Here is a 26,240-nt window from a genome sequence, read left to right on the forward strand (position 1 = left end):
TATGCTTGTCATAGGAGGTGACTAAATGGTCGTGGGTCAGACTCGGTGACATGGTTGATAACATGTGCGCGTACCCCGACGGAGTAGAATGGTGCTCACAAGATTGTGAGACTCGATTATTTACAGATTGCCATCATATGGCTGGAATATTGCTGATGGCGGTATTAAACAAGAAACCAAGACATATGATAGGATACATATCAGGAGCATTCTCATAGTATTATGCAATAAGATTGAGCATTTTGTTTCATGACAAGTAAATTAAAGCTGCCCTGTGTCGCTGTCATATCTGGGTTACTGAAATACGTCATAAACATTACTTTTTGAAAATCGAATCACAATTAAATCTTGTTTATATATATGGGTATGTGTATTGTGTATCATTTTGTCCGATGTAAGTTCATGATACATCAATATATTGGTGAATCGTGACAACCCTACAGTTGACTGGTTTTGTTGTTACTCCTAATGCTCGTGTGTATACACAAAAACTTAAGTCCGAGACAAAAAAATAAAAATCTGATTGGTTCTTATGCTTGCCACTAAACTTATATTAATCGGTTAGACAGTATGCAGTGGTAGAAACTGGCATTTTTGTCGGCTAGTCCTTATAATGATAACACCCCTTAAAAATGGCACATTTCCAGTCCTTATGATACCTTAACTTTTGGGCAGTTTGGCAAGGGCTACAGGACTAGTGCCAATTTCTAACGCTGGTCAATGAGTGAGTGATTATTGGTTTTCCTCGCATCAGAATTCTTGCAGCTGTTCGCAGCAGTCAGTTGGGCAGGCAAATGAGCATCTCAACCTGTCTTTCAAGAATTAGACAGTGTGATGTTTCACTCTGCCATTATGAATTGTTGCCTGGTTGGGTAAAAGGATGTTTGTGTGGTATGAGACATGTCCCATGTCTTTTCTGGTACTAACACATATTTTATTTAGTTACGGAAAGGAAGTGGTTGTGATAAATCATAGAATCAGGTACATGTCATTATTGACCCAAGACTATCTGACATTATCCCAACTTAGACCCCTTCTGTTGTAACCTGCATGCCATACTGCTTGTTGCCATGGACACTCACTGATTTGTCCTCCTGTTCATGTTAACAAAGTTCAAAAGATTGTTGTTCTTTACATACATATTAACCAGTTATACTAAACTGTTCTGTTTGTGACTTTGACTCCTTCCTCTACTAACCTGAGGGGCGGTCGGGTAGCCTAGTGGTTAAAGCGTTCGCTCGTCACGCAGAAGACCCGGGTTCGATTCCCGACATGGGTACAATGTGTGAAGCCCATTTCTGGTGTCCCCCGCCGTGATATTGCTGGAATATTGCTAAAAGCGGCGTAAAACCATACTCACTCACTCACTCTACTAACCTGAATGGCATCAAAATATTTAACCATGTACATTGGTAAATAGATATTCTACTATTTATTTACATTTAGTTTTGCTATCTAGGCCAGAGCAGTTTATTTTCTTGTATGTATATTTTATCAACCACTATGTCAAGAATTAATTAAAATAAACAGATTGATTTGAGGCACAGCAAAATTGATTAATATTCAAGGACCAAAACACTCTTCGAGGCCATGAATATGCATGAGTTTCAGTATAATATCCTGTTTAGGAGGTAATATTTGGAAATGATAAATGCAATAGAATGTTTTATAAAAGCATATTTTCATTCAAAGTATTTTGTTTTGCTTTTAGAAAATTTAGGGTAGGTTGTTAGAGCCGGAAAGTAAATATGTCTCTGCTTACAAAATAATATTATCTTCCCGAGACGTGAGAGTCAACTGACTATAAAAGTCCAACTTCCACCCTTGCCGATCTAGGCTGGTATTGTGGAGTTACATTTTGGCTGGACTAAAAAGTCTGTGCATAGTCCAGTCAAAATCGCGCACTGAAATCCAAATCCGGTTCGTAAACTGTCGTGCAGATTTCGGTCGATTGCAGGATTTGCAAAGCATGTGCACCTCCAACTTGTCAGCAGATATTTTCCAAAGCTTTTCATAGTTTCACCAAGGTGCTCACGTGATTTGATGCATTTCGCAATGTAAGACCCGTTTTATCACAATGTAGACCTTGATTATCGATCAGATCGTCCTGACTGGGCGCCACCATTTTATGTGAAGCAAACGCAAGTGATATGAGAGGTGGAATCTGATTGGTCCATAGGAGAGGCTTAGAGGGGACATAACTGGTAATAGCCTCTGGTGGCGCTATGATTGAGCCCAGTAATTCCAGCCTAGTTCGGCAAGGGTGGAAACTGGACTTTTAAAGTCAGTTAACTCTCTTGCCTCGGGAAGATGACTAAATATTGTCTTATGTTATATTTTTTAAACTTCATAGAAGACATGGTAGGAGTGTAGGAACTGATAATCAAAATTAGCTCTAAACAACAGGAATTTCATCTCAATGATGTTTCTAGCATGTTTAGCTGTATTATCTGTGTGAGTTGTTGTCACACTAATATCATACTTATGCAATTTAATGATAATGTGCATATTATAACCTGCAAAATCCACACCCAAAAACATTCTCAAAGTGCTACATTATTACCTCGGTCACTAGATTAGTGTGCACTCAATATTCATTCTCAGCTCCCTTGGGAGTATGCAGCCCAAACTGTCTGAGGCAATAGAAGCTTAATAGTCATGTTTGAGAATGACATAGTCACCGAGCTGGGGCAGCTAAACATGCTAGATATGCAGGGTGTTTGTGTTGACATCAGAATGACATTGTTTTGATTGTGTGTATTTTGCAGCTGTTTCCAACTGCCGAGAGACAAGATCATGTCTTGGATGAATGCTGTTGGCCTGGTACTGACAGCGCTGCCTGTGAGTTGATTATATCTGCTGTCTGAGCTGGATTATTTTTTATCCCCTGCCACAAAGTAGATGGGGGATATAGGAATGGGTGCTGTCTGTCCATTTGTCCTTCTATCCATCCGTCCATCACATTTCGTTTCTGGAGTAGAACTCAAAAGTGATGAGAGATATCTTAACCAAACTTGGCACATAGATAGGTCTATCTGTGAACTGGTTCCTTTTTATAGTTTGCTTTTTAAAAACGACAACATTTTTCGAGTTTCCATGGCAACAATATTGACTTGAAATGGTGGTAGTGCTCCTTTCCAGAGCAGATCTTGAAAACCGTACAATATTTCTACACCAAACTTGGCACATAGATAGGTCTTGTGGTAAACTGGAGCCTTTTGATAGTTTGGGATTTTTGAAAATTTCTTCTTTTGAGTTTCCATAGCAACGATTTTGACTTAGACTGAAAATGGCGGAAGTGCTTGTTTCTTTAGCAGATCTTGAAAAATGTACAATATTTCTTGCCTTACACACAACCTGACATGTCATATTATCGGGGGATTGAGTATTTCAGGCTTGTTTGGTTTTTGTCAGTTTTTGGAGGATGAGATGTGAATTGTGCAAATCTAGACCCCTGACTGGCAATTTTGACAGATCACATTTGATATGCTGACACACTGAAAAGTCTGTTTTCATAATATTCAATATATGTAAGTGGTATTCATTTGTTTTGAGAAAAGATTATCGTCAGAAGTGTTGAATATGTGTGTAAGTTCAGAGGCAGCTGCTTATGGTATCACTGGTTTGCCCGATCCCGACCCATGATATAGCTGGAATATTGCTGACATTAACTCGACCCGTGAAGATCCGGGGTAGAATAGGTTTTCAGCAACCCATGCTTGCTGTAAAAGGCGACGATGCTTGTCGTAAAAGGTAACTAACGGGATCGGGTGGTCAGGCACACTTGGTTGATGCATGTCATCAATCCCAATTCCGTGGATTGATGCTCATGATATCAATCACTGAATTGTCTGGTCCAGACTCGTTTATTTACAGACCGCCGTCATATAGCTGGAATATTGCTGAGTGCAGCGTTAAACAACAAACCAACCAACCAACCAAGCTGACATAAACTCACTCTCTCTCTTCTTGTTTAGGAGCCGTTCTGGGTGGTTCTGAATGACCGTATCGTCGACGCCTTCAACAGCACCCAGCTGACCCAGTCCAGCTACAAGTACCCCTTCCAGATGTTCAACTTCCACTCCAGCCACATCGTGTTTGCCGAGCAGCAGTGCAGCTACCTCCTCGGACTCTGCCACGCCATTTGGCACCACGCCGGCATCGGACAGCTCAGCCAGCTGCCACAGTACGTCCATCATCACATGGAGAGGGTTGATGGAAGGGAGGGGTTGATGAAAGGGAGGGGTTGATGAAAGGGAGGGGTTGATGGAAGGGAGGGGTTGATGGAAGGGAGGGGTTGATGGAAGAGAGGGGTTGACATGGGAAGGGAGGGGTTGATGTAAGGGAGGGGTTGGCATGGGAAGGAAGGGGTTGATGGAACAAAGGGGTTGACATAGGAAGGTAGGGGTTGATGGAAGAAAGGGGTTGACATGGGAAGGGAGGGGTTGATGGAACAAAGGGGTTGACATAGGAAGGTAGGGGTTGATGGAAAAAAAGGGGTTGACATGGGAAGGGAGGGGTTGATGTAAGGGAGGGGTTGGCATGGGAAGGAAGGGGTTGATGGAACAAAGGGGTTGACATAGGAAGGTAGGGGTTGATGGAAGAAAGGGGTTGACATGGAAAGGGAGGGGTTGATGGAACAAAGGGGTTGACATGGGAAGGGAGGGGTTGATGGAACAAAGGGGTTGACATGGGAAGGGAGGGGTTGATGGAACAAAGGGGTTGACATAGGAAGGGAGGGGTTGATGGAAGGGAAGGTTTACTGGTAGGGGGGTTGATGGAAGGGAGGGGTTGATGGAAGGGAGGGGTTGACATGGGAAGGGAGGGGTTGACATGGGCAGGGAGGGGTTGATGGAACAAAGGGGTTGACATGGGAAGGGAGGGGTTGATGGAACAAAGGGGTTGACATAGGAAGGGAGGGGTTGATGGAAGGGAAGGTTTACTGGTAGGGGGGTTGATGGAAGGGAGGGGTTGATGGAAGGGAGGGGTTGATGGAAGGGAGGGGTTGACATGGGAAGGGAGGGGTTGATGGAACAAAGGGGTTGACATGGGAAGGGAGGGGTTGATGGAACAAAGGGGTTGACATAGGAAGGGAGGGGTTGATGGAAGGGAAGGTTTACTGGTAGGGGGGTTGATGGAAGGGAGGGGTTGACATGGGAAGGGAGGGGTTGACATGGGAAGGGAGGGGTTGATGGAAGGGAAGGTTTACTGGTAGGGGGGTTGATGGAAGGGAGGGGTTGATGGAAGGAGGGGCTGATGGAAGGGAGAGGTTGATTAAACTTTGACACAAAAATACCAATACATGATGAGATTTAATAGGATAAGTCAAAGTGTCAAACACTGTCAGTTTGAATGCCATCTGCCTTGCTGATAATAAATACAATTTGTGATACTATCGAAACATGAACATGTCAAGTAAAATATAATAATGGGATTCTAGTGATTGATAGTGTATTTAAATAGTACATGGAATGCTCTGATAAATCTGAGAGACAATGATCACCAACATCTGACCCTGCTCCTGTGTTGATGTCAGGTTTCTAAAGGAGCGCCTGAAGCCGGTGATCAAGACGGAGGAGCAGTACCTCTACCTGTGCCACCTGATCGGGCCCTTCCTCCAGCGCTTCCACGTCGAGAGAACAAGATGTCTGCTGGAAGTAAGTTGAAGAAATAATCACATACATCTAGGAATTGTCAATTTCTGCTGCATCCGGCTCATGTCACACATCTGTGTATGCCAGGATCGAGGTGTACCTGGGCTTACTGGGGGGCCTCCTGGTGACTGTGTTTACTTGTCAGGCAGACGGCTCAGGTTTGATTCTCCACATGAGTACATATGCTGGCAAGTCTTAGTATGATATCAGACCTTGAAGAATTTCTTAACCAAGCAAACAAATCAGAATTCTGCAAGAAAAAACATTAAAACAATATTGAAACAAAAACTAATTATACCCCCGACCTTTTAGGTCGGGGGTATATAGTTATACCAAGGTTCCGTCTGTCCGTCCGAAAACTTTGTCCGTGCAATTTCTCTTAAACTATGCAGTGGATTCATCTCAAACTTAGTACATATAATCTGTGTCTCATATGGAGGGGTGCAGTCAAAAGAAAACAATTGTTTTTGTTAATTTTCCATTTTTTTATGAATTTTTCAAACCCTAACCCTATCCATTATTTAATTTGAAACTACTGACACACTAGGAGGGTCGGGGGTATTTTGTGAGCCACGCTCACTTTTGCCCTTGTTGTTTTGTTGGATTGCTATGGACAGATTTATAGTTGTGAATGTAAATCAGATTAGGCTGTATCAGTGTAATGTTTGCTTAGGTGGTTGCTTCTGGCTATCTCCTGCATGGTGTAATGCTTCCCGTACCCAGGGCCTTCCTGCACATGGCTATCTTCGCGCTATGTTAAAGTATGGGAGCTACAATCATCGTAGTGGTAAGATCACTTTGTGCAAGTGGGCCCTGGACCGTATGGTTTCAATACTGCTACCTTTGATACACCCTCACCACGAACTGTGGTTCAATAACTGTGGTTCAATAACTGTGGTTGTTGTTGCAGCTGACGGTGGAGCTGTATGAGATCCTGATGACTGTGGACAAGTCGTGTGAACACCTCAACTTCATGGACCCCATCTGTGACTTCCTGTATCCTTCCTGCTTCTATATGTCTCTACGACTGGGCACGTCTCTACGACTGGGCACGTCTCTGCTACTGGGCACATCTCAGCTACTGTTTGGGCACATCTCAGCTAATGTTTGGGCACATCTCTACTACTGGGCACATCTCAGTTACTGTTTGGGCACATCTCTCCTACTGGGCACATCTTAGCAACTGTTAAAGCACATCTCTACTACTGGGCACATCTCAGCTAATCTTTGGGCACATCTCTACTACTGGGCACATCTTAGCAACTGTTAAAGCACATCTCTACTACTGGGCACATCTCAGCAACTGTTTGGGCACATCTCAGCAACTGTTTGGGCACATCTCAGCAACTGTTTGGGCACATCTCTACTACTGGGCACATCTCAGCTGCTGTTTGGGCACATCTCAGCTACTGTTTGGGCACATATCAGCTACAGTTTGGGCACATCTCAGCTGCTATTTGGGCACATGACTGTGTGGTTTGGAGTACAAATTTATGTGGGGTACACGGGTGGCCCAGTCATCTGAGGCTGTGCTGAATTCAGTCCAGAAACCTTTGATCATGGTTTCAAATCCCAGAATCACCCTGATTCTGTCCATGCTTGTCAGCACCATACCCATGATCTGCTGTAAAAGGCAACTATGCTTGTCGTAAGAGGCGACTACCGGGTGGTCGGGCTCGCTGACTTGGTTGATGCATGTCATCGATCCCAATTGTGTAAATCAATGCTCATGATATCAATCACTGGATTGTCTGGTCCAGATTTGATTATTTACAGACCACTGTCATATAGCTGGAATATTGCTGAGTGCGGTGTTAAACAATAAACCAACCAACAACCAACCCATTACAGGCGACATCAGAAGACCTTTCACATACCTTGACCAATCACGAAAAATTACTTACATTAGCCAATCATTAAACAGCTTTCTCGACCTGTAATGGGATGTCCTCAGATCTTTATTTAGGGGTAGCGAGAACTAAGATCTGATTTTAATAATATGGACCTAATTCAGTTGGTTTTTATCAATATAATTCTCCATAGCACTTTTGTAACAGACATTTATGCAGAATTCTAACTGAACCCTCGCATCCCTATGTCTCCATGTTCCTTAGCGCTAACCAGCTACCACATCAAGTATATGTTCATCGGGGATGGTGTGAAACACGACGTGGAGAAGGTCATACGCAATCTTCGACCTGCTCTTCAACTCCGCCTCCGTTTCATCTCCCACATCAATGTCGAGGAGCCAGTGTCTGCCTGATGGATGCTCTCACCATTGACCACTGGTTTGTGTGGTCCCACTCGATATGCAATGATACAGCTGATGTATGGTACTGTAGAGCGTCACACCACGTTCAGTCACTCACTTTGTTTGTTATCATGGAAAGTGCATCAGTAAGGGTGGTGGGGTAGCCTCGTGGTTAAAGTGTTTGCTCGTCACGCTGAAGACTCAAGTTCGATTCCCCACAAGCGTACAATGTGTGAAGCTCATTTCTGGTGTCCCCCTCTGGGATATTGCTGGAATATTGCTACAAGTGGCGTAAAACCATACTCACTCACTCACTCACTGCATCAGTAAGGGCTATGTGCAAACAACCAACACCAAAGAAGTTCACCAAAACCAGAGTGGTGCCAGTAGCACTTCAGTTTTTCAGTATACATCGAGGTGTGAACAGTTGTCATGATCTGGACTTATGAAGTTCTTCTGACGGGATGTTTGAAACATCACCTGCTGGGAGTTAGCTCCCTTCCTCCCCAGTGTAATGTCTGTCACATATGATCTGGCCATACAGCAGAGATCAAACAGCTTGAAATGAGCTTGATGTTAAATAAGTAAAGACACCTTTGATGCAAGAAATAATGTCAATGTTGGCTGAATACTTCTGCTTCTGCTTTGTACTCAGAAACCGTGAGCAAATATTTCATGTGAGTAACCTTCACCTTGCAACACTTCTGACATGACAACAACATCAAAACTCTACCAAGAGACTCCCGAATACCTCCAGGCCACATATCCTGGTATCCCGGAACATTCCAGGAAACAGAAGTCAGCAAACTTCCATTCAGGATGAGCTGTCAACAAAACCTAGATGTACAGGATTCAGCTGCAGCCATTGGAAAGATCCTTTCCTGCAAAATAATTTTTTTTGAAAGATGTAGAACGTTTCTGTCAGGTTGCCCAAGTTCGGTAGGGTATGTTTCAGTGCATGGACGATCATGTATTATAATGTTGGGACTCTGAAGTGCACAAAATGCAAAACGTAAAGTAAAGGAATGACAAGACTGTCATCTCCGCCCCTCGCCCACATGGTGTTGGCCGTTACTCTTAAACAGTAAGCATTTTGCTGATTTTCTCACAAAAGCCATTGTTCAACTCATTCCAGTATTTGCCATGTGACAAGGATAGACATGCCATCATTGTCAAACTTCATTCATGATGCTATCTCCATTGTGCTGAGAATTGTATCTGCTCTTATTTAGAAGTTCCTGTTAGCGTCAAAAATTAAAACGAGATATTTGTAAATGGAATTTTAAAAACAAATTTTCGACGTACCTATCAGCCTTAATTTGGGGCCAAAATTCTGTAAACTGAAAAAAAGGAAAAAGAGTCTGACCCAACATCTGTATACGGAAGGCAGATGCTCAGGAGAAATAGATTATGGGAATAATAGCAGTTGATCCTCAGACAAGTACGTTATGAAATATTTGTATCAGCAGGCATCCTTTATGGCATTGTATGAAGTTGGTGTCAATACTTGGTGTCAATACTGTATTTTCTTGTAATCATGCTGGCATTTCACCTTGAATGTTGTACCCTTGTCTCAGTCCATATGTGTACCCTGTCTCTGTCGATATGCTTCTTTGATATGTGGAATTATGTATCCTCATAAAAAAAACTGATATTTCAATGAGCGTGACCCCTGGACAACATGGCCTCCAGTTTCAACATTCACTACTTTAATCAATGTTCAAATTTGTGTTTGTCTCAAGTGAATGTTTCATATAAACGCACATCCTATACATGTGGGTTTTACGTTCAGAAACATTTAATTTAGGATGGAAATCTTTGCCGCTGTAACATTTCCATCGTCAACATATCATTTGATAGTGACATAGTGACAGTTCATGTATCTCACACGATGACAAAGATGTCTGACTTGACCAACCCGGTGGGATTCCATGTCAGACTTGGCCCAATGGCCAGGTTTGCCGACTTGGTTGATAGCATTTCATCATACTCTGACAGTGTGGATTTTTGCTCATAATATCAATCACTAGATTAACTGGTCCAGACTCCATTCTTGTTGCGAATAGATGCAAGATTGCTGATGCGATCACTCCCTCACACCAGACTCAATTATTTACAGACTGCCATCAAATAGCTGAAATATTACTGAGTGAGGCGTTAAACAACAAACAAACCATCTTGATCCTCCGTGCAGTGTTTCCTATATATTGAAAGCAGCATGGTTCTGCCATGTCCGTCTCGGGAGGCTTCATCCCAACCAGACTTGACTATTTTACAGACCACCGTCATATAGCTGGAATATTGCTGAGTGCGTCATTAAACAAAAAACAAAAAAATCATTCTGTAATTTGTCAAGATGGTAAGATATATTCTGGATGTCTTATTGCACGAATGGGGAGCACGGGTGGCCCAGTCGTCTAAAGAGCTGTGATACGCTGTGCAGAGTTGCGTCCCTTGGACACGCCAGAAACCTATGATTGTGGGTTCGAATCCTGGTTCACCCCGATTATGTTTCTAGGTTTGTCAGCTCCATACCTGTGCTTGTGGGTTTCACCGAAGTGGTAAACGTCTGAGACCTGCATCACTTCGGGCTTTCGTCCCACATTAAGCTGACACACCGTGATATAACTGGAATACTGTCAAAAGCGTTGTTAAACCCAACTCACTCACTCACTCACTCACTCACAATTGCACAAATGGACTTCCAATTTTATAGGGAGGGCGCTTCACAATGTGAATTGTTTTTGTTTCATTTTGGAAATTTTGGATGTTTTATTTGTTTCCGATGCGGCTAAGATCAGCTGTACAACATGATTTCCAACTACCAAATGGAACTGACGTTATTTTAGAATGAACGCATTGTCTCACTATGTATTTGCCATGTTCTGTTGTTTCTGTATTTATTTACCATAACATCTGTCATCATGTACATTGTGTTACATTTCAGTGAACACAAACACAAAGATGTTGATGAGATTGTTTTCGTACCCACACTTGCTGCTCTTCTCATGTAAACACTGATAGACTAGAGGTGAACAACCTCTTGTAGGTGAGAATGTAAATATTTATGTCTCTATGTTGCCAACAATCTTACGGTGCCAGAGGGCAGTGGGGTAGCCTGGTGGTTAAAGTGTTCGCTCGTCATGCCGAAGACCCAGGTTCGGATCCGCACATGGCTTCATAGTGTGAAGCTCATTTCTGGTGTCCCCTGCCGTGATATTGCTGGAATATTGCTAAAAGCAGCGTAAAACCAAACTCACTCACTCAATTACAGTGCCAGAGTGACTTGTTGAGTCTCTGGCTTAGGCCATAATTAATTACTTATTAGATTTTCACCATGCCTGCCTTTGTACCAAACACACAGCCTCAAATCATTTTATTGTTTCCAAGAATCTGGAGACTGAGAAAATCACTGTGTCCCCTTCTTGCTTTGCTTGAAAATCTACCATAGCAATAGGGAAAAAAGGGAAAGGTTTTGAGGCCACAAATATATGAAGAATTAGATTTACATCCAAAAGAGAGAAAAAATGTGGAGCAGAATGCCTTTTAGTTTTCCTATTTCATTTACCGTGTTCGATATAATTAAATAAGCGCCCAGGGCTCTCTCAAAATTAGAAATAGGGGACTCTTATTCAAAATTATTTTGGTGGAAAAAAACCAGAGTTGACAGATAAATTTTGTGGTTTATGCTGACAGCCTGAAATGTTTATATACGACCGATGTATTTTTCCAGATTTGTTTTGCCCATAATTAAAGGTGCATAAATAAGTCTTTAATCAAAAAGGGTGCTAATTGGGATTGTTCACTAGCCAATATATTAGCAAATATCGCCGTGGGCTCTTATTACAGCGGGGCGCTTATTAGGTCGAATAAGGTAATTATGTCCTGTCTAAAGATATATCTATTTTATTATTTTGTGCTTAATAATAATAATAATAACAACAACAACAACAACAACAACAATAATAATAGTTTGCACACACTCTTGCATACTTCTAGCACTATAAAATTTAGAAATAAAATATACATATATCCAAAAGACTGTAGGATAAGGGGGACAGTACATTGAGAAGTAAATGTTTGGAGTAAGCAGTTGTGAATAGATATATCTTCAGGAAGGATTTACTTAAATTAAAAATATAATTTTTTATGTTTTGTATGAAAATCTAACTGTTAATTTCTTTTAGCTTCAAAAATATGTTCAAAACATGTTAGAAGTGGCCTATTATTGTGATTTGTGTCTGCATCTTCTCCGAGACAGGGCCTGTTTCGTAAAGCGTTACTTGCACCAGATCGCCTATACTTTAAGATAGACTTGTGAAAGTCGTAGCGCTACGGTTGCCTTGTGCTTTGGATGGCCACTGCAGCCATGACGGTGGTAAGTGTATGGATGGACGGTGCATGAAATGGATGAGGAATGTCTGATGTTGTTTATGACAGACTGGGGATAAAGTGACAACTGTTCTCAATACTACAAGTGTTCAGGAGAAACCAATTTGTGACTAAAACCCTGTTTGTATGCATGCTGCTTGCATATTTGTCAGATAGGAAGATGGTCTCAGCGGGTTCTGTCTTGATTGTTACCTGAAGATGGATAAACCATGTGGACAGCAATGAGAATAAAATGTAAATATCTACATGTGTTTTGTGATATTCCATAACTGTCAAGAACATAGGCCACACATCTTCCATGATCTGTTTCAGGGGCTGCCACTAATTAGTCATCCTCTCTATCTCCAGGGCTCCCATTTTGGTTAACCCACACTACAGTCCGCTTGGCTCATAATGAGAACTATGAGTGAGTGAGTGAGTTGGGTTTAACGCCGCTTTTAACGGTATTCCAGTTATATCGTGGTGTGTCAGCTTAATGTGGGAGGAAAGCCCGAAGTGATGCAGGTCTCAGACGTTTACCACTTCGGTGAAACCCACAAGCACGGGCATGGTGCTGACATACCTTGAAACATAATCGGGGCGAACCGGCGAATCACGGCCCTTAGACCACTGGGCCACCCGTGCCCCCATGAGAACTATGAATTCCAAAATAAGCGTTAACAGGGTACACAACAATGTACTGCACTGCTGCAACTGGTGGTGGCTTTGGTTTCTAGGCAATATGAGTTACCTCCCTTACCCCCTCCTTTTGTCGAAGTTTGATTGGTCGGTAAGATGTTAATAAAAATCAAGGGCAGGTAATCTAAGATCGCGAGAACCACGGGAATGGATCCAGGGATTAGTGTAGGGTTCCGAAATGCTAGCCCTTGAGAATTATAGAGGATGTTGAGTTGTGGGACGAGAATGTCTCCCTAAGGGGAGTGGGGTTGATGGGATGGGACCCAGTTTCAATCCCTCTCATGAGAGCACACACGCACACACACACATTATCACAGACACATTCAATCACGACCCGTGAAGATCAGGGTCTTCAGCACCCCATGCTTGCTGTAAAAGGCGACTGTGCTTGTCATAAGAGGCAACTAACAGGATCGGGTGGTCTGGCTCGCTGACTTGGTTGATGCATGCCATCGTATCTCAATAGCGTGGATCGATGCTCATGATTTAAATCACTTGATTGTCTGGTCCAGACTCGATTATTTCCAGACCGCCGTCATATAGCTGGAATCTTGCTGAGTACGGCGTTAAACAACAATCAAACACACAAAGGGCAAACACATTCGATCACAGATTCACTTCTGGCTCATATACTTTATCACTGACTCATTCCCATCAAGTCATCATTCTGAGACTTACTCACATACCCATACTCACTGACACCAAGTGATAGCCACTGACTCTCAAACAGACACCAAGTGATAGCCACTGACTCTCAAACAGACACCCAGTGATACCCACTGACTCTCAAACAGACACCAAGTGATACCCACTGACTCTCAAACAGACACCCAGTGATACCCACTGACTCTCAAACAGACACCCGGTAATACCAACTGACTCTAAAACAGACACCCGGTGATACCCAGTGACTCTCAAACAGACACCCAGTGATACCCACTGTCTCTCAAACAGACACCCAGTGATACCCACTGACTCTCAAACAGACACCCAGTGATACCCACTGTCTCTCAAACAGACACCCAGTGATACCCAATGACTCTCAAACAGACACCCAGTGATACCCATTGACTCTCAAACAGACACCCGGTGATACCCACTGACTCTCAAACAGACACCCAGTGATACCCAATGACTCAAACAGACACCCAGTGATACCCACTGACTCTCAAACAGACACCCGGTGATACCCACTGACTCTCAAACAGACACCCGGTGATACCCACTGACTCTCAAACAGAAACCAAGTAATACCCACTGACTCTCAAACAGACACCCAGTGATACCCACTGTCTCTCAAACAGACACCCAGTGATACCCACTGACTCTCAAACAGACACCCAGTGAGACCCACTGTCTCTCAAACAGACACCCAGTGATACCCACTGACTCTCAAACAGAAACCAAGTGATACCCACTGACTCTCAAACAGACACCCAGTGATACCCACTGTCTCTCAAACAGACACCCAGTGATACCCACTGACTCTCAAACAGACACCCAGTGAGACCCACTGTCTCTCAAACAGACACCCAGTGATACCCAATGACTCTCAAACAGACACCCAGTGATACCCACTGACTCTCAAACAGACAGCCGGTGATACCCACTGACTCTCAAACAGACACCCAGTGATACCCAGTGACTCTCAAACAGACACCCAGTGATACCCACTGACTCTCAAACAGACACCAAGTGATACCAACTGTCTCTCAAACAGACACCCGGTGATACCCACTGACTCTCAAACAGACACCCAGTGATACCCACTGACTCTCAAACAGACACCCGGTGATACCCACTGACTCTCAAACAGACACCCAGTGATACCCACTGACTCTCAAACAGACACCAAGTGATACCCACTGACTCTCAAACAGACACCCAGTGATACCCACTGACTCTCAAACAGACACCCAGTGATACCCACTGACTCTCAAACAGACACCCAGTGATACCCACTGACTCTCAAACAGACACCCGGTGATACCCACTGACTCTCAAACAGACACCCGGTGATACCCACTGACTCTCAAACAGACACCCGGTGATACCCACTGACTCTCAAACAGACACCCGGTGATACCCACTGACTCTCAAAAAGACACCCAGTGATACCCAATGACTCTCAAACAGACACCAAGTGATACCCACTGACTCTGAAACAGACACCCAGTGATACCCACTGACTCTCAAACAGACACCCAGTGATACCCACTGACTCTCAAACAGACACCCAGTGATACCCACTGACTCTCAAACAGACACCCGGTGATACCCACTGACCGCCAGATCTCGTTAGTCACCTCTTACGACAAGCATAGTTGCCTTTCACGGCAAGCATGGGTTGCTGGTGGGGAACAGGGTGACTCTACAATGATGGAGTTGCAGGCCACAGAGAAGACTAACTGTCTCCTGTGAGAGAACCAGAGGGACCAAGTCGTCTTTATTTTTTCTTCTTCAAAGACCACCACCAAAGACCACCACCAATGGAAATGCTAAGATCACTTTGCTGTGATATTGCAGATTACCCACTCACTACTAATGGTTGGTGTAGCGGTGTGAACAGAAGCAAATAATTTCAAAGATTGGATCGTTCTTTTTAATTATATTTCAGTACATGGCATATGAAGATATACAGATTGAACAGAAGTTGAAAACCATGAATCCATATTTATTCTCGTAATATATCAAGTGTATATTTAACAAGAAATTGACTATCTGATTATCCCTATCAAAAGTTGAGTAGTATACAAAAGAATCTTTCACTGAACATTTTGGAATGGTTTGAGCACTATTTAAAATAAGTGCTGATTGAAAAAATACCCTCTCCTAAACAAATATCCCCCACATCGCCCCATTCCCTACACCCTAAGTATCCTTCAGGAAAAGCTGCATGTTAACCCTATCAAACATAGTGATCAAGTATTTATGGAAATCTCCAGACACTACAACAAATGTCATGATGTTGCAAGAACGCTGGATCAGAGAACTCCCCACTTGACCTATCAACAGTAATGGTCCAAGCCAAGTAATGATGAGAGTCTGCAGAAACGTCTTCGGCAGGTGTTGCGTCATACAAATCCGATCCCAACTGACCTGCCAGTCATTGTTCCACTTGCAGAAGTCACTTCCTGACATATATTTACGCCAGCGCGGCTGTGAGTGTTGGGGTAGGGAATTACAACCAGACACAGTGCCCAGTGCCCACTTGTAAGCTGATGCGCTCTACAGTGTATTGTGCTGGTGTGAGGTTTCCGTCACGACTAAATGCTCTCTCGATTCCTGTAGGAAATAAACCAGGAGTGTTGGAACTAAAGGTTGACAGAGTTGATAGCGGTTAACATTCAAGCATCAGATATAGAGGTTCCTTTATATAGATCCTCATAAGAAATATCAACTGACTTGACTGGTGATCAATATTGGATTTACGTGTTGATCTTGATGTATGAATCTATTTAAACAAAATATATATGTTGTTGTTTTTTTTGGTTTAAAACAGCTCAAAGAAATATTCCGGCTAAATGACAGCGGTCTGTAAATAATCGGTTCTCAACCAGACAATCCAGTGCTTGACGTCATGAGCACCTATCCACACAAATGGGACACAATGTCATGCATCAACCAAGTCAGCGAACCTGGCCACCCAATGCGTTTAAGATTCTCAATTGTAAGCTTAGGTTGCTGGGGGCCTATATTCTCACCCTGAATCCCTACAGTATATATAATAATTAACAAGTATTGCTGCTTCAGGTTTTTGCTTGAATTTCGCCTCTAGAGATTTTTGTCTAGAAATTACAAACACAAGATATACTAACATTATCGCGGGCACCATAGCCAGTATATTACTCAAAGATCATTGAAAGTAGGTCAAACATTGTCCTTGGAACAGGGCTATCAATTCATCAGTTTTCAAGTTACCTCTGTATGAGGTCAAGGTCACTGAAATTCGTTTGCAAGGTAGGTGACCCTGTGGAGGTCTCAGGTTGGAATAGATCTTCTGGCAGCTTATGCCCGCCCGAAGTGGATTCAGGGGTCAGACAAGGCGACCTAAGGCGTGTCATCGTACCCCATGGATTGTTGGTTGTTAGATATTTGGCTGTTAACTGAAGGAAACGGTTACGTTCCATATGTTAGCTTTATTACATTTGGTCAGTCAGGTAAGTGTATAGGTATTAGAGTGCAGTCAAACATCTTGCTTAGGGATAAGCCTGACATTGTGGGTGATATTATAATGGTCAAGGTCACAATGAGAAACCCATCTTAGATGCCATTCATTCCAAAATGACTTCACTGCATGGGAGAGTATTTCTAACTCCTCTCAGAGTTTACACTGACAGATATGGCTACATCGCTGTCATTTCCCTTAAAGTTATGTCATTTATAACACTTCATAAATAACTCTTCATGAATAACACATATTCTTTAGCTCACCTGTCCGGCATAAACATCTCAGAATCCATGCACTGGACCAATGAAATTGAAACTTCACAATCTTGTTCTCACCTGTGATTACAGCTGGTTTTGTTGAAAAGCTTCACACTGAATCGACTATTTATGGCCATTTCTTCGCATTTTTTGTACAAAATATATGTGAAGTTTGGTATATGTGTAGTTAGTAGTGGAGCTCAACCAACGTACATGTACCATTTGTTACGATATTTGAAATAGTGACAGTGATTTGACCTTGGTCTGACCTTTGCATTTCATTCCTGTAAAGATTCCGGGTCTTCAGTAACCCATGCTCGTCGTAAGAGGCGTCTAACGGGATCGGGTGGTCAGGCTCGCTGACTTCGTTCCCAATTGCGCAGACCAATGCTAATGATGTCAGTCACTGGAATGTCTGGTCCAGACTCAATTATTTACAGACCGCCGTCATATAGATGGAATATTGCTGGGTGTGGCGTTAAACAACAAACAAAACAAATCTTTGCTCTTTAACTGTTCTTATCCAATTTTCAAAGCTGAAACCTCGTTCGACCCTTGCTCAAACAGTTTGTCAAAATGTCATGAAATTTGGTATATGTGTAGTTGGTATAGTTGATTTGATATAGCTGGAATATTGCTGAGTGCAGCATTAAACAACAAACAAAAAAAACATGCATGTTCCCACCGATGATGACACCTCAGTTTGCATTCGTGACCAACTCGTGTTATTCCGGGACAAGCCGAATAGCGACTCGTGCCCCTCTCATGGCCATTTTGCGACAGGGTTCCGTCTTAGCGCAAACGGGAAAACCTAAAACAATTGTCAACTCGTTGCGTAATGGTTCACATATTATTTCAACATGTATTATATATATTTCAGATGCAATTCAAAGCACATGGGGACGTGCGTAATTATACAGTATGACTGAACACATTTAACTGTGTCTTGGGTATATTTTTAGATGCAAGACATATGTAAAATCTAAAATTATTTCTGATTGGCTTGTCGTATTTTCGCGCATAACATTCATCGATAGGGGGACGAGTCTTCTTGCAGGTTACGGAAATGGGCGAGTGTTGACAAATGCTCAATTTGTCGAGAGGTTCTAATCCAATTTTAATTATGGCGGAAAGAAAAATGGTACGGGAAAATTATTCTCATTAGTACCGCTTATGACGGTCAGAGTTGAAACTTTGTGTAAAGTAAATTTAACTGCTGTGTATTGCAATAATGTTCTACAATAACACATGCACGCTTATAGATTGAGAGATGTCCTTAATATTGATGCAGAAAGTATTTGAGTAGAAATGCTGACAGGACATCTTTTTAAGCGTCTTTCTCTGTTGACATTTTAGACTGCTGACTACATATACAGGTGAGCAGTGCCGTGGAACCATTTTCGTTCAGTTTCATAACAGAAAAGCCAATGTGTACAGTAATGAACTTCCCATGACCTCAGCCGTGAAACATTATTGGAGAACTTGACAATGGCATACCGGGCCCTCTAATTACCTGGTCAAGCAATGATTAGTGTGTGTACAAGGTGTTTGTCTCAAACACCGAGGGGCATACGTGTCCATGCAAAAATCAATATTGCTGATCTCTATGCTGTTATACAGCCCGCAGTATGTGTAAGTGTGTGTAAGTGTGTGTAAGTGTAAGTGTGTGTAAGTGTGAGTAAGTGTAAGTGTGATTATTTTAAAATGCCTGCCGGCAAAGACTGCTATGATGCAGCCGTCAAATCGGTTGTTGTGGTCATTTGAGATACCTTTGGTGTGCGTGCGTGCGTGCGTGCGTGCGTGCGTGCGTGCGTGCGTGCCTTCGTGCCTTCGTGCCTTCGTGTGTGCTTGTACTAGTCCGGACTGATGTCAATTTAAAGTGCTAGCCCACTGAGATACCATGCCACGGTTTAACATGAATACCCCACTCAGACACACTATACTGACTCCGAGCCGACCAGTCCTTGTTTTAGCCCCTTAATGCCGAGCACCAGACAGGGTAACAACAAGTACCATCTTTTAACGTCTTTTGGTATGACGTTTTCGGGGATCGACCCCGGACCTTCCGCTCTCCGGGCGGACACTCTACCACTAGACCACTCCTAGAGGCGGTCCTATTGTTAACAGTATATGACATTGACCAGTACTACAGATGTTACAAAGTACTGCCACACAAGTGCAGTATATGTGGCTTTAATACTGATTAAAGGAAAATTATATGCCTTTCTGGAGTTCCCCTTCTCAAATAATATATACAATACTGCAGTACTGCTTCTAAAGTACAATATGTGTTAATTTAATGCTGTTTCAACGAAAACTATACACCATACTAGAGAACTGCTTCTCAAATACTATATGCAATACCACAATACTGCTTCTCAAATACTATATACAATACTGCAGTACTGCTTCTCAAATAAAAAATATATGTTAATTTAATGCTGTTTCAACGACAACTATATACCTTACTAGAGCACCCCCCTGAAATACTTTATACGATACATGAAGACATTTATAATACTTAATTACTTTAATGAGTTTATAAGACATCTTTATAACACCGTGTGAATGAGTGGCGTTAAACGTCGCCTCCAGCAATATTCAACCAACCACCAGGTATGACGACGTAGAGAGTTTTACACATAAATTCGTTCACAGTCCTTAACCTAAAGACGTTTATACAAAGTCATAGCAGTGCAAGGAACCTCAAAGGTTATCCAGATACAATGAGAATATCACCTCTACGTGTCCGCCAGGTGGAATTCAAATGCCACACGTGTGTTACATCAAAGGATATGGCGCTAATACAAGGAAGTCCGTCAATAACATATCAACAATTGCCGATAGAACTAGCAACAGGCCAAAGCTGTGCCAAGGCCTTTGGTGACATTATATCGACGGATAGGACAGCCAGCACGCACTTTCGTGGGAATACAATGAAAGATTACTGCTCTACAATACACGCATAGAGACCACAGAACGTGTACGAGGTTTGGTGGGGGATATAACATTGAATTCTGATACATTTAAACCCTTTAATCGAGACGGTTTTGTTTCCATTGAAATCGTCTGTGAATGGATTTGGAATAAACGGGTCACATGTATTGGTGGCATAATGTGGTTTTACCTGTATATATCCCAGCTGTAATAGCCTGGAAGTGTCTGGATTGACGGGTTCCTGACTGACGAGGTTTCACTTTATATCTGTTTACACTGATCGCGTGCGTCGTACCCAGCGTCTATCATATGGAGTGAGTGAGTGAGTACGGTTTTACGCCTCTTTTAGCAATATTCCAGCAATATCACGGCGGGGGACACCAGAAATGGGCTTCACATCTATCATTTGGAGACCGCTTCCGTGGTGTGGTGACCCGTGAAGACCCGGTTTAGAATAGGTCTTCAGCCACCCATGCTTGCTGTAAAATGCGACTATGCTTGTCGTAAGAGGCGACTAACGGGATCGGGTGGTCAGGCTTGGTGACTTTGCTGATGCATGTCATCGTATCCTAATTGCGTTGATCGATTCTCATGATGTCAGTCACTGGAGTGTCTGGTCCAGACTCGAAAAAACAAGCAGTCCTTGTTTTAGCCCCTTAATGCCGAGCGCCAGACAGGGTAACAACAAGTACCATCTTTTAACGTCCTTTGGTATGACGCGGCTGGGGATGGAACCCCGGACCTTCCGCTCTCCGGGCGGACGCTCTACCATTAGACCACGGAGGCGGTCTACGAGGATCATAGACATTTGATAGTTAACTTGTAGAAATGTACATGCATGTTGAGGTAAAATATACATATTTATACATGTTCTGTCGGTTTAGTCCAGGTGAAGAGGTTCGGACACATGGTCGGTATTGTCTGTGTATGACAGATGGTAGTTGACAAGGTCCACTTTCGGCGATCAAAGGCGGGCGTCGATTTGGTGGTAACGTCGCTTGGTTGATCTCGTTTGCCACCATTCAAGATTGTTGTCTCCAACCACGCATCTTCCGTCTTGTCAGTGCACAAGCGGCAGGGCGGCAGCACGCCCGGCTAACCTATTCGACCGCCTCCTTGGTCCAGTGGTAGAGCGTCCGACCGGAGAGCGGAAGGTCCGGGGTTCGATCCCGTCGTACCAAAAGACGTTAAAAGATGGTACTCGTTGTTACCCTGTCTGGCGCTCGGCATAAAGGGGCTAAAACAAGGACTGGTCGGCCCGGAGTCAGTATACTGTGTCTGAGTGAGGTATTCATTCAGTCCGGACTAGTACAAGCAGCCTCACCTCACCTCACCTCACCTCACCTCACCTCACCTCACCTCACCCCCTATACACCTCTAGCTTCTGTGTTATTGGGTAGGAGACTCGGAGTCCATAAACCGGGGGTTACGTGTGATCTTGAACTCAGCATGAATGCTTTGTTTTATGTTGTTGTTCGTTTGTTTGTTGTTTAAAGCCGCACTCAGCAATATTCCAGCTATATGACGGTGGTCTGTAAATAATCGAGTCTGGACCAGACAATCCAGTGATTGACAACAGGAGCATCGATCTACGCAAATGGGATTCGATGACATGCATCAACCAAGTCAGCGATCCTGACAACCCGATCCCGTTAGTCGCCTCTAACGACAAGCATGGGTTGTTGAGGACATATTCTACCCCGGATCTTCACGAGTATCGCCGTTTGAAGTACTGATGTTTATGGCCTTACTCAGTTCCGTGAATATTCATACATTCGTTTACGTCCACTTTGTAGTCTACAACTAAGTTTCCATATCACGAAACAAAGCATTTTAGCTTGAAAATATTTTTTTCGGAATATGTTGACATTTCGTTTAATCATACCGGCAATGATTTAAATCCAGTGATATGTATTAGTCTGTACAACTGAAACGATAGACTGGAGTGAGTGAGTGAGTTGGGTTTAACGCCGCTTTTAACATTATTTCATTTATCTCACGGCGTGTCACCTAGATGAGGGAGGAAAGCCCGAAGTGATGCAGGTCTAAGACGTTTACCACTTTGGTGAAACCCGAGAACACGGGTATGGTGCTGACAAACCTAGAAACATAATCGGGGCGAACCGGGATTCGAACCCACAATCATAGGTTTCTGGCGTGCCAAAGGGACGCAACTCTGCACAGCGTGTCGCGGCCGAAATACTGGAACATCAAGTGACTCCAATAGAAAGTGAGGCAAACCGAAGTAAAGGAATTGGTTTTGTTTGATTTTATTCTGAAATAAGACATTATATTGCGTTCAAGGGCGGGGTAGTGGTGTTGGTGGCAGGAGGTGGGGGCTTAGTGGTTAAAGCGTTCTCTAGTCACGCCAAAGTGCGGGTTCGAATCCCCGTGGTACATGTGTGAAGCCTATTTCTGGTATAACCTTGTTTGAATATTGCTATAAACGGCGTAAAACCTTACTCACTCATTCATTGTGTTCACGGTAACACAATATAGCATGTCGGGGTATTGTAAAATACATTATTATATCCATGACGTCACTCAGATTCGACAGCCATCATTGAAGAAAGTATTGGGTTTTCATGAAGGAAAATAATACCTTTCATCACGTTTATTTAAGTTTCAAATACGTATTTATTCAATCTGTCCACACGCCACGAGTACCTCATCTGGTGTCATGACGCATTTTACAATTTTTTATATCGATCTTCGCCCATTACCGTCACGTGGACGTCACGGTTACGCTCCATCACGCCACTGTGCTCAAGGTCACACGATCTCGCGCACCGCCTTATACATGACTACCCAGAATGCCTTGTTCTACTCAGCCCAAAGATTAAGTGAAGATCTGCCTGTCTCAGCCAACAGACAATTCCGAAGGAGAGTCAGAGAAAATTGCGTCGAAACTCCAACCTCCAACACTGTAATCATACTAAGTCATGGGTAAAACGCATCGCATTCCAGTCTCAAGTCAGTTCAGATCAATTTAATTATATAAACTATTTAAATTGAAATCGTGTCAAGAAACCTATACGCACGGCTGATCATAGATTTTGAGATTTAACGAAGCGGAATGATTTCCGAGGCAGTGACATCAGAACATACGTAAGCAACGAGAGTGTTCTCGGTGGAATATCGATTGTGCGCGTTATACTGGTGCAGCGGGACAATGGAGATCAAAGCTGTTGCAACACGGGTTTCAAATTTACTTTCTTTTCACATTGTCTCCATTAATGGTCACGTGATCTGAAGTTGCTGACGTCAATAGCAGATGTGGAGACAATACAAATTATCATTTAGTAGGCAAATGTTGAGCTATTATCTCCGTTTTTACATTCTGGAAGTAATAAAACTTGAGGATAGGAGACGCCATTATGCGTGCCGGCAAACTCATTTTTGTTCTGTATTAGTGGTAGAGGTAGCTTGTCCAGGAGTGAAATCGGGCTGATATATTTCAATTCAGGGCGGTTGGGTAGCCTAGTGTTTAAAGCGTTCGCTCGTCAAGCCGTTGGCCCGGGTTCGATTCCCCACATGGGTACAATGTGTGAAGCTCACTTCTAGTGTCCCCCTCCGTGATACAGTTTGACTACTGCTAAAAGCGGTGTAAAACCATACTCACTCACTCACAGGACAATAGATTCAAATAGTAGCTGAAGTTAATGGATGGAAAATGGGCGAATATGCGAAGATTATGAAATATTTGTTCGTTTGTTTGTTTGTTGTTTAACGTCGCACTCAGCTATATTCCAGCTATATGACAACGGTCTGCAAATAATCGAGTCTGGACCAGACAATCCAGTGATTGATATTATGAACACTGAACTACGCATTTGGGATACGATGACATGTATCAACCAAGTCAGCGAGCCTGACCACCCGAACCCGTTAGTCGCCTCTTACGACAAGCATAGTCTGTACCGCCACACTTAGCAATATTCACTAGAGCCTAGGCCTCCGAGGTTTCACTGTATGCAACCAAAGTTGTATTTTACTATAAAAACGTCCACTTTTAGGTCTGACATGGCATAATGATTCATATTTTTTGTTGTTTAATATCAAACGCAGCAATTTTCCAGCTATAGATGGCGGCCTGCAAATAACCGGGTCTGGGCCAGACAATCCAGTGATTGGTATTATTTGCAGCGACATGCCGTCGGGGTACGATGACATGCAAACCCACCAAGTCACCGAGCTTGACCACCGATCCAATAAGTCGCGCCTTACGAGTGAGTGAGTGAGTTGGGTTTAACGCCGCTTTTAACAATATTCCAGTCATATCACGGCGTGTCAGCTTAATGTGGGAGGAAAGCCCGAAGTGATGCAGGTCTAAGACGTTTACCACTTCGGTGAAACCCACGAGCACGGGTATGGTGCTGACAAACCTAGAAACATAATCGGGGCGAACCGGGATTCGAACCCACAATCATAGGTTTCTGGACGCAACTCTGCACAGCGAATCGCGCCTTAGACGACTTGGCGAACCGTGCCCCCGCGCCTTACGACCAGAATAGGTTTCTGGGGATCTATTCTAGGCCAGCACCTCTACGGGCTTGCGATACGGACATAACACAAGTAATTGTGATTTAAATAATGTTTCATCACTTTTGATAGATGTAACACAAGCTATAGAAAATAATACTTATAAGGCTATATAAATAAAAATTAAACGTAGCATAGATAAAACGATGATGACAAATTAAAAAGGTGACAAATTTACAATTATATAAAAAATCTGAAATCTGAAATGTGAATATTGTCCTTAAAAGGATTGGGTAAATAACAATGTTTTTAGTGAAACAACCGGATCAACAAGCAGGGATTATTTCAGGAACATGCGTAACGCAAGGGAAGGGCACCTGGAGTGCTTGGCAGAACAAGGCTGACGCTTCTATCCGTTCTTGAGTAGGCATATGGTCGTCAAGGGTGTTATTAAGAGTTATTTGTAAGGACATAAATACCCTCTCATCTTTCATCACTCCAGGACAAGGAGGCCGGGCATATTGTATACGACAAATAACAACTGTCACCTTTCAGAGATGACGACTTGGATGAAGTAGGTTTAACACCTGGTGTCTGGCGATAGCTGGGCATGTGCTTGGTGTGGATGGTCAGTTCTGGAATCTGGGGGTGCTCCAGTGACAAGGTTGCTAGGATACCGTGAGAACAACTGTGTCTCGCCACTAGGGTTTGACCACACACTCTTGCGACCATTGTCGTGTTTTCAAACCGACCATTGCGTTATAAGAATGTCCTTCCTGTTCTGTTAATTAACAAACACAACGAGCTATGGCCCTGTCCCTTGAAAGAAAACCTTGTCATGAGACCCTTGTAGATTAAGCAGCAATATTCCAGCTGTGTGACACCGGCCTGTAAATAATCGAGTCTGGACCGGATCCCTCCACCTCTCTCTCTCCTATCTCCGATCTTTCTTTCTATTCTCTTTCCTTCTCACTTCACCCCCTCTCCCCCCCCTCTCTCCCCCCTCCCCCTCTTCCCCCCTCTCTCTTCCCCCTCTCTCTCTCTTTCCCCTCTCTCTCTCACCCCTCTATCTCTTCACTCTCTCCCTTCCCCCTCTCGCTCCCTTCTCTCTTCCCCTATCTCTCTCCCCCTCTCTCTCAAGCCCCTCTCTTCCTCTATCTCTTCCCCTTACACCTCTTCCCCTATCTCTCCCATCTCTCTCTTTCCCCCTCTCTTCCCTCTCTCGCTCCTTCTCTCTTTCTTCTATCTCTCTCCCCCTCTCTCTCAAGCCCCTCTCTTCCTCTATCTCTTCCCCTTACACCTCTTCCCCTATCTCTCCCATCTCTCTCTTTCCCCCTCTCTTCCCTCTCTCGCTCCCTTCTCTCTTTCTTCTATCTCTTCCCCTATCTCCCCCTGTCTCTCTTCCCCGTCTCATCCCT

The 26,240-nt window shown here is 43.4% G+C and overlaps 1 protein-coding gene across 5 annotated transcripts in view; it reads left to right on the forward strand.

Moving 5' to 3' along the window:
• Nucleotides 1-10,424, forward strand: part of LOC124142268 (mediator of RNA polymerase II transcription subunit 23-like) — a 54,026-nt gene extending 43,602 nt beyond the window's left edge. For all 5 annotated transcript variants that reach the window (XM_046510623.2, XM_046510642.2, XM_046510652.2 and 2 more), the window contains 5 exons: nt 2,769-2,841; nt 3,978-4,186; nt 5,537-5,657; nt 6,565-6,650; nt 7,779-10,424. In XM_046510623.2, the coding sequence (XP_046366579.1) occupies nt 2,769-2,841; nt 3,978-4,186; nt 5,537-5,657; nt 6,565-6,650; nt 7,779-7,917 (628 nt within the window). In that variant the 3' untranslated portion in view covers nt 7,918-10,424. The remainder of the gene's footprint in view (nt 1-2,768; nt 2,842-3,977; nt 4,187-5,536; nt 5,658-6,564; nt 6,651-7,778) is intronic.
• The last annotated feature ends 15,816 nt before the right edge of the window (nt 10,425-26,240 follow it).

The sequence above is a fragment of the Haliotis rufescens genome, unplaced genomic scaffold (assembly GCF_023055435.1).
Source record: "Haliotis rufescens isolate VD_foot unplaced genomic scaffold, xgHalRufe1.0.p SCAF_2, whole genome shotgun sequence".
NCBI lineage: Eukaryota > Metazoa > Mollusca > Gastropoda > Lepetellida > Haliotidae > Haliotis > Haliotis rufescens.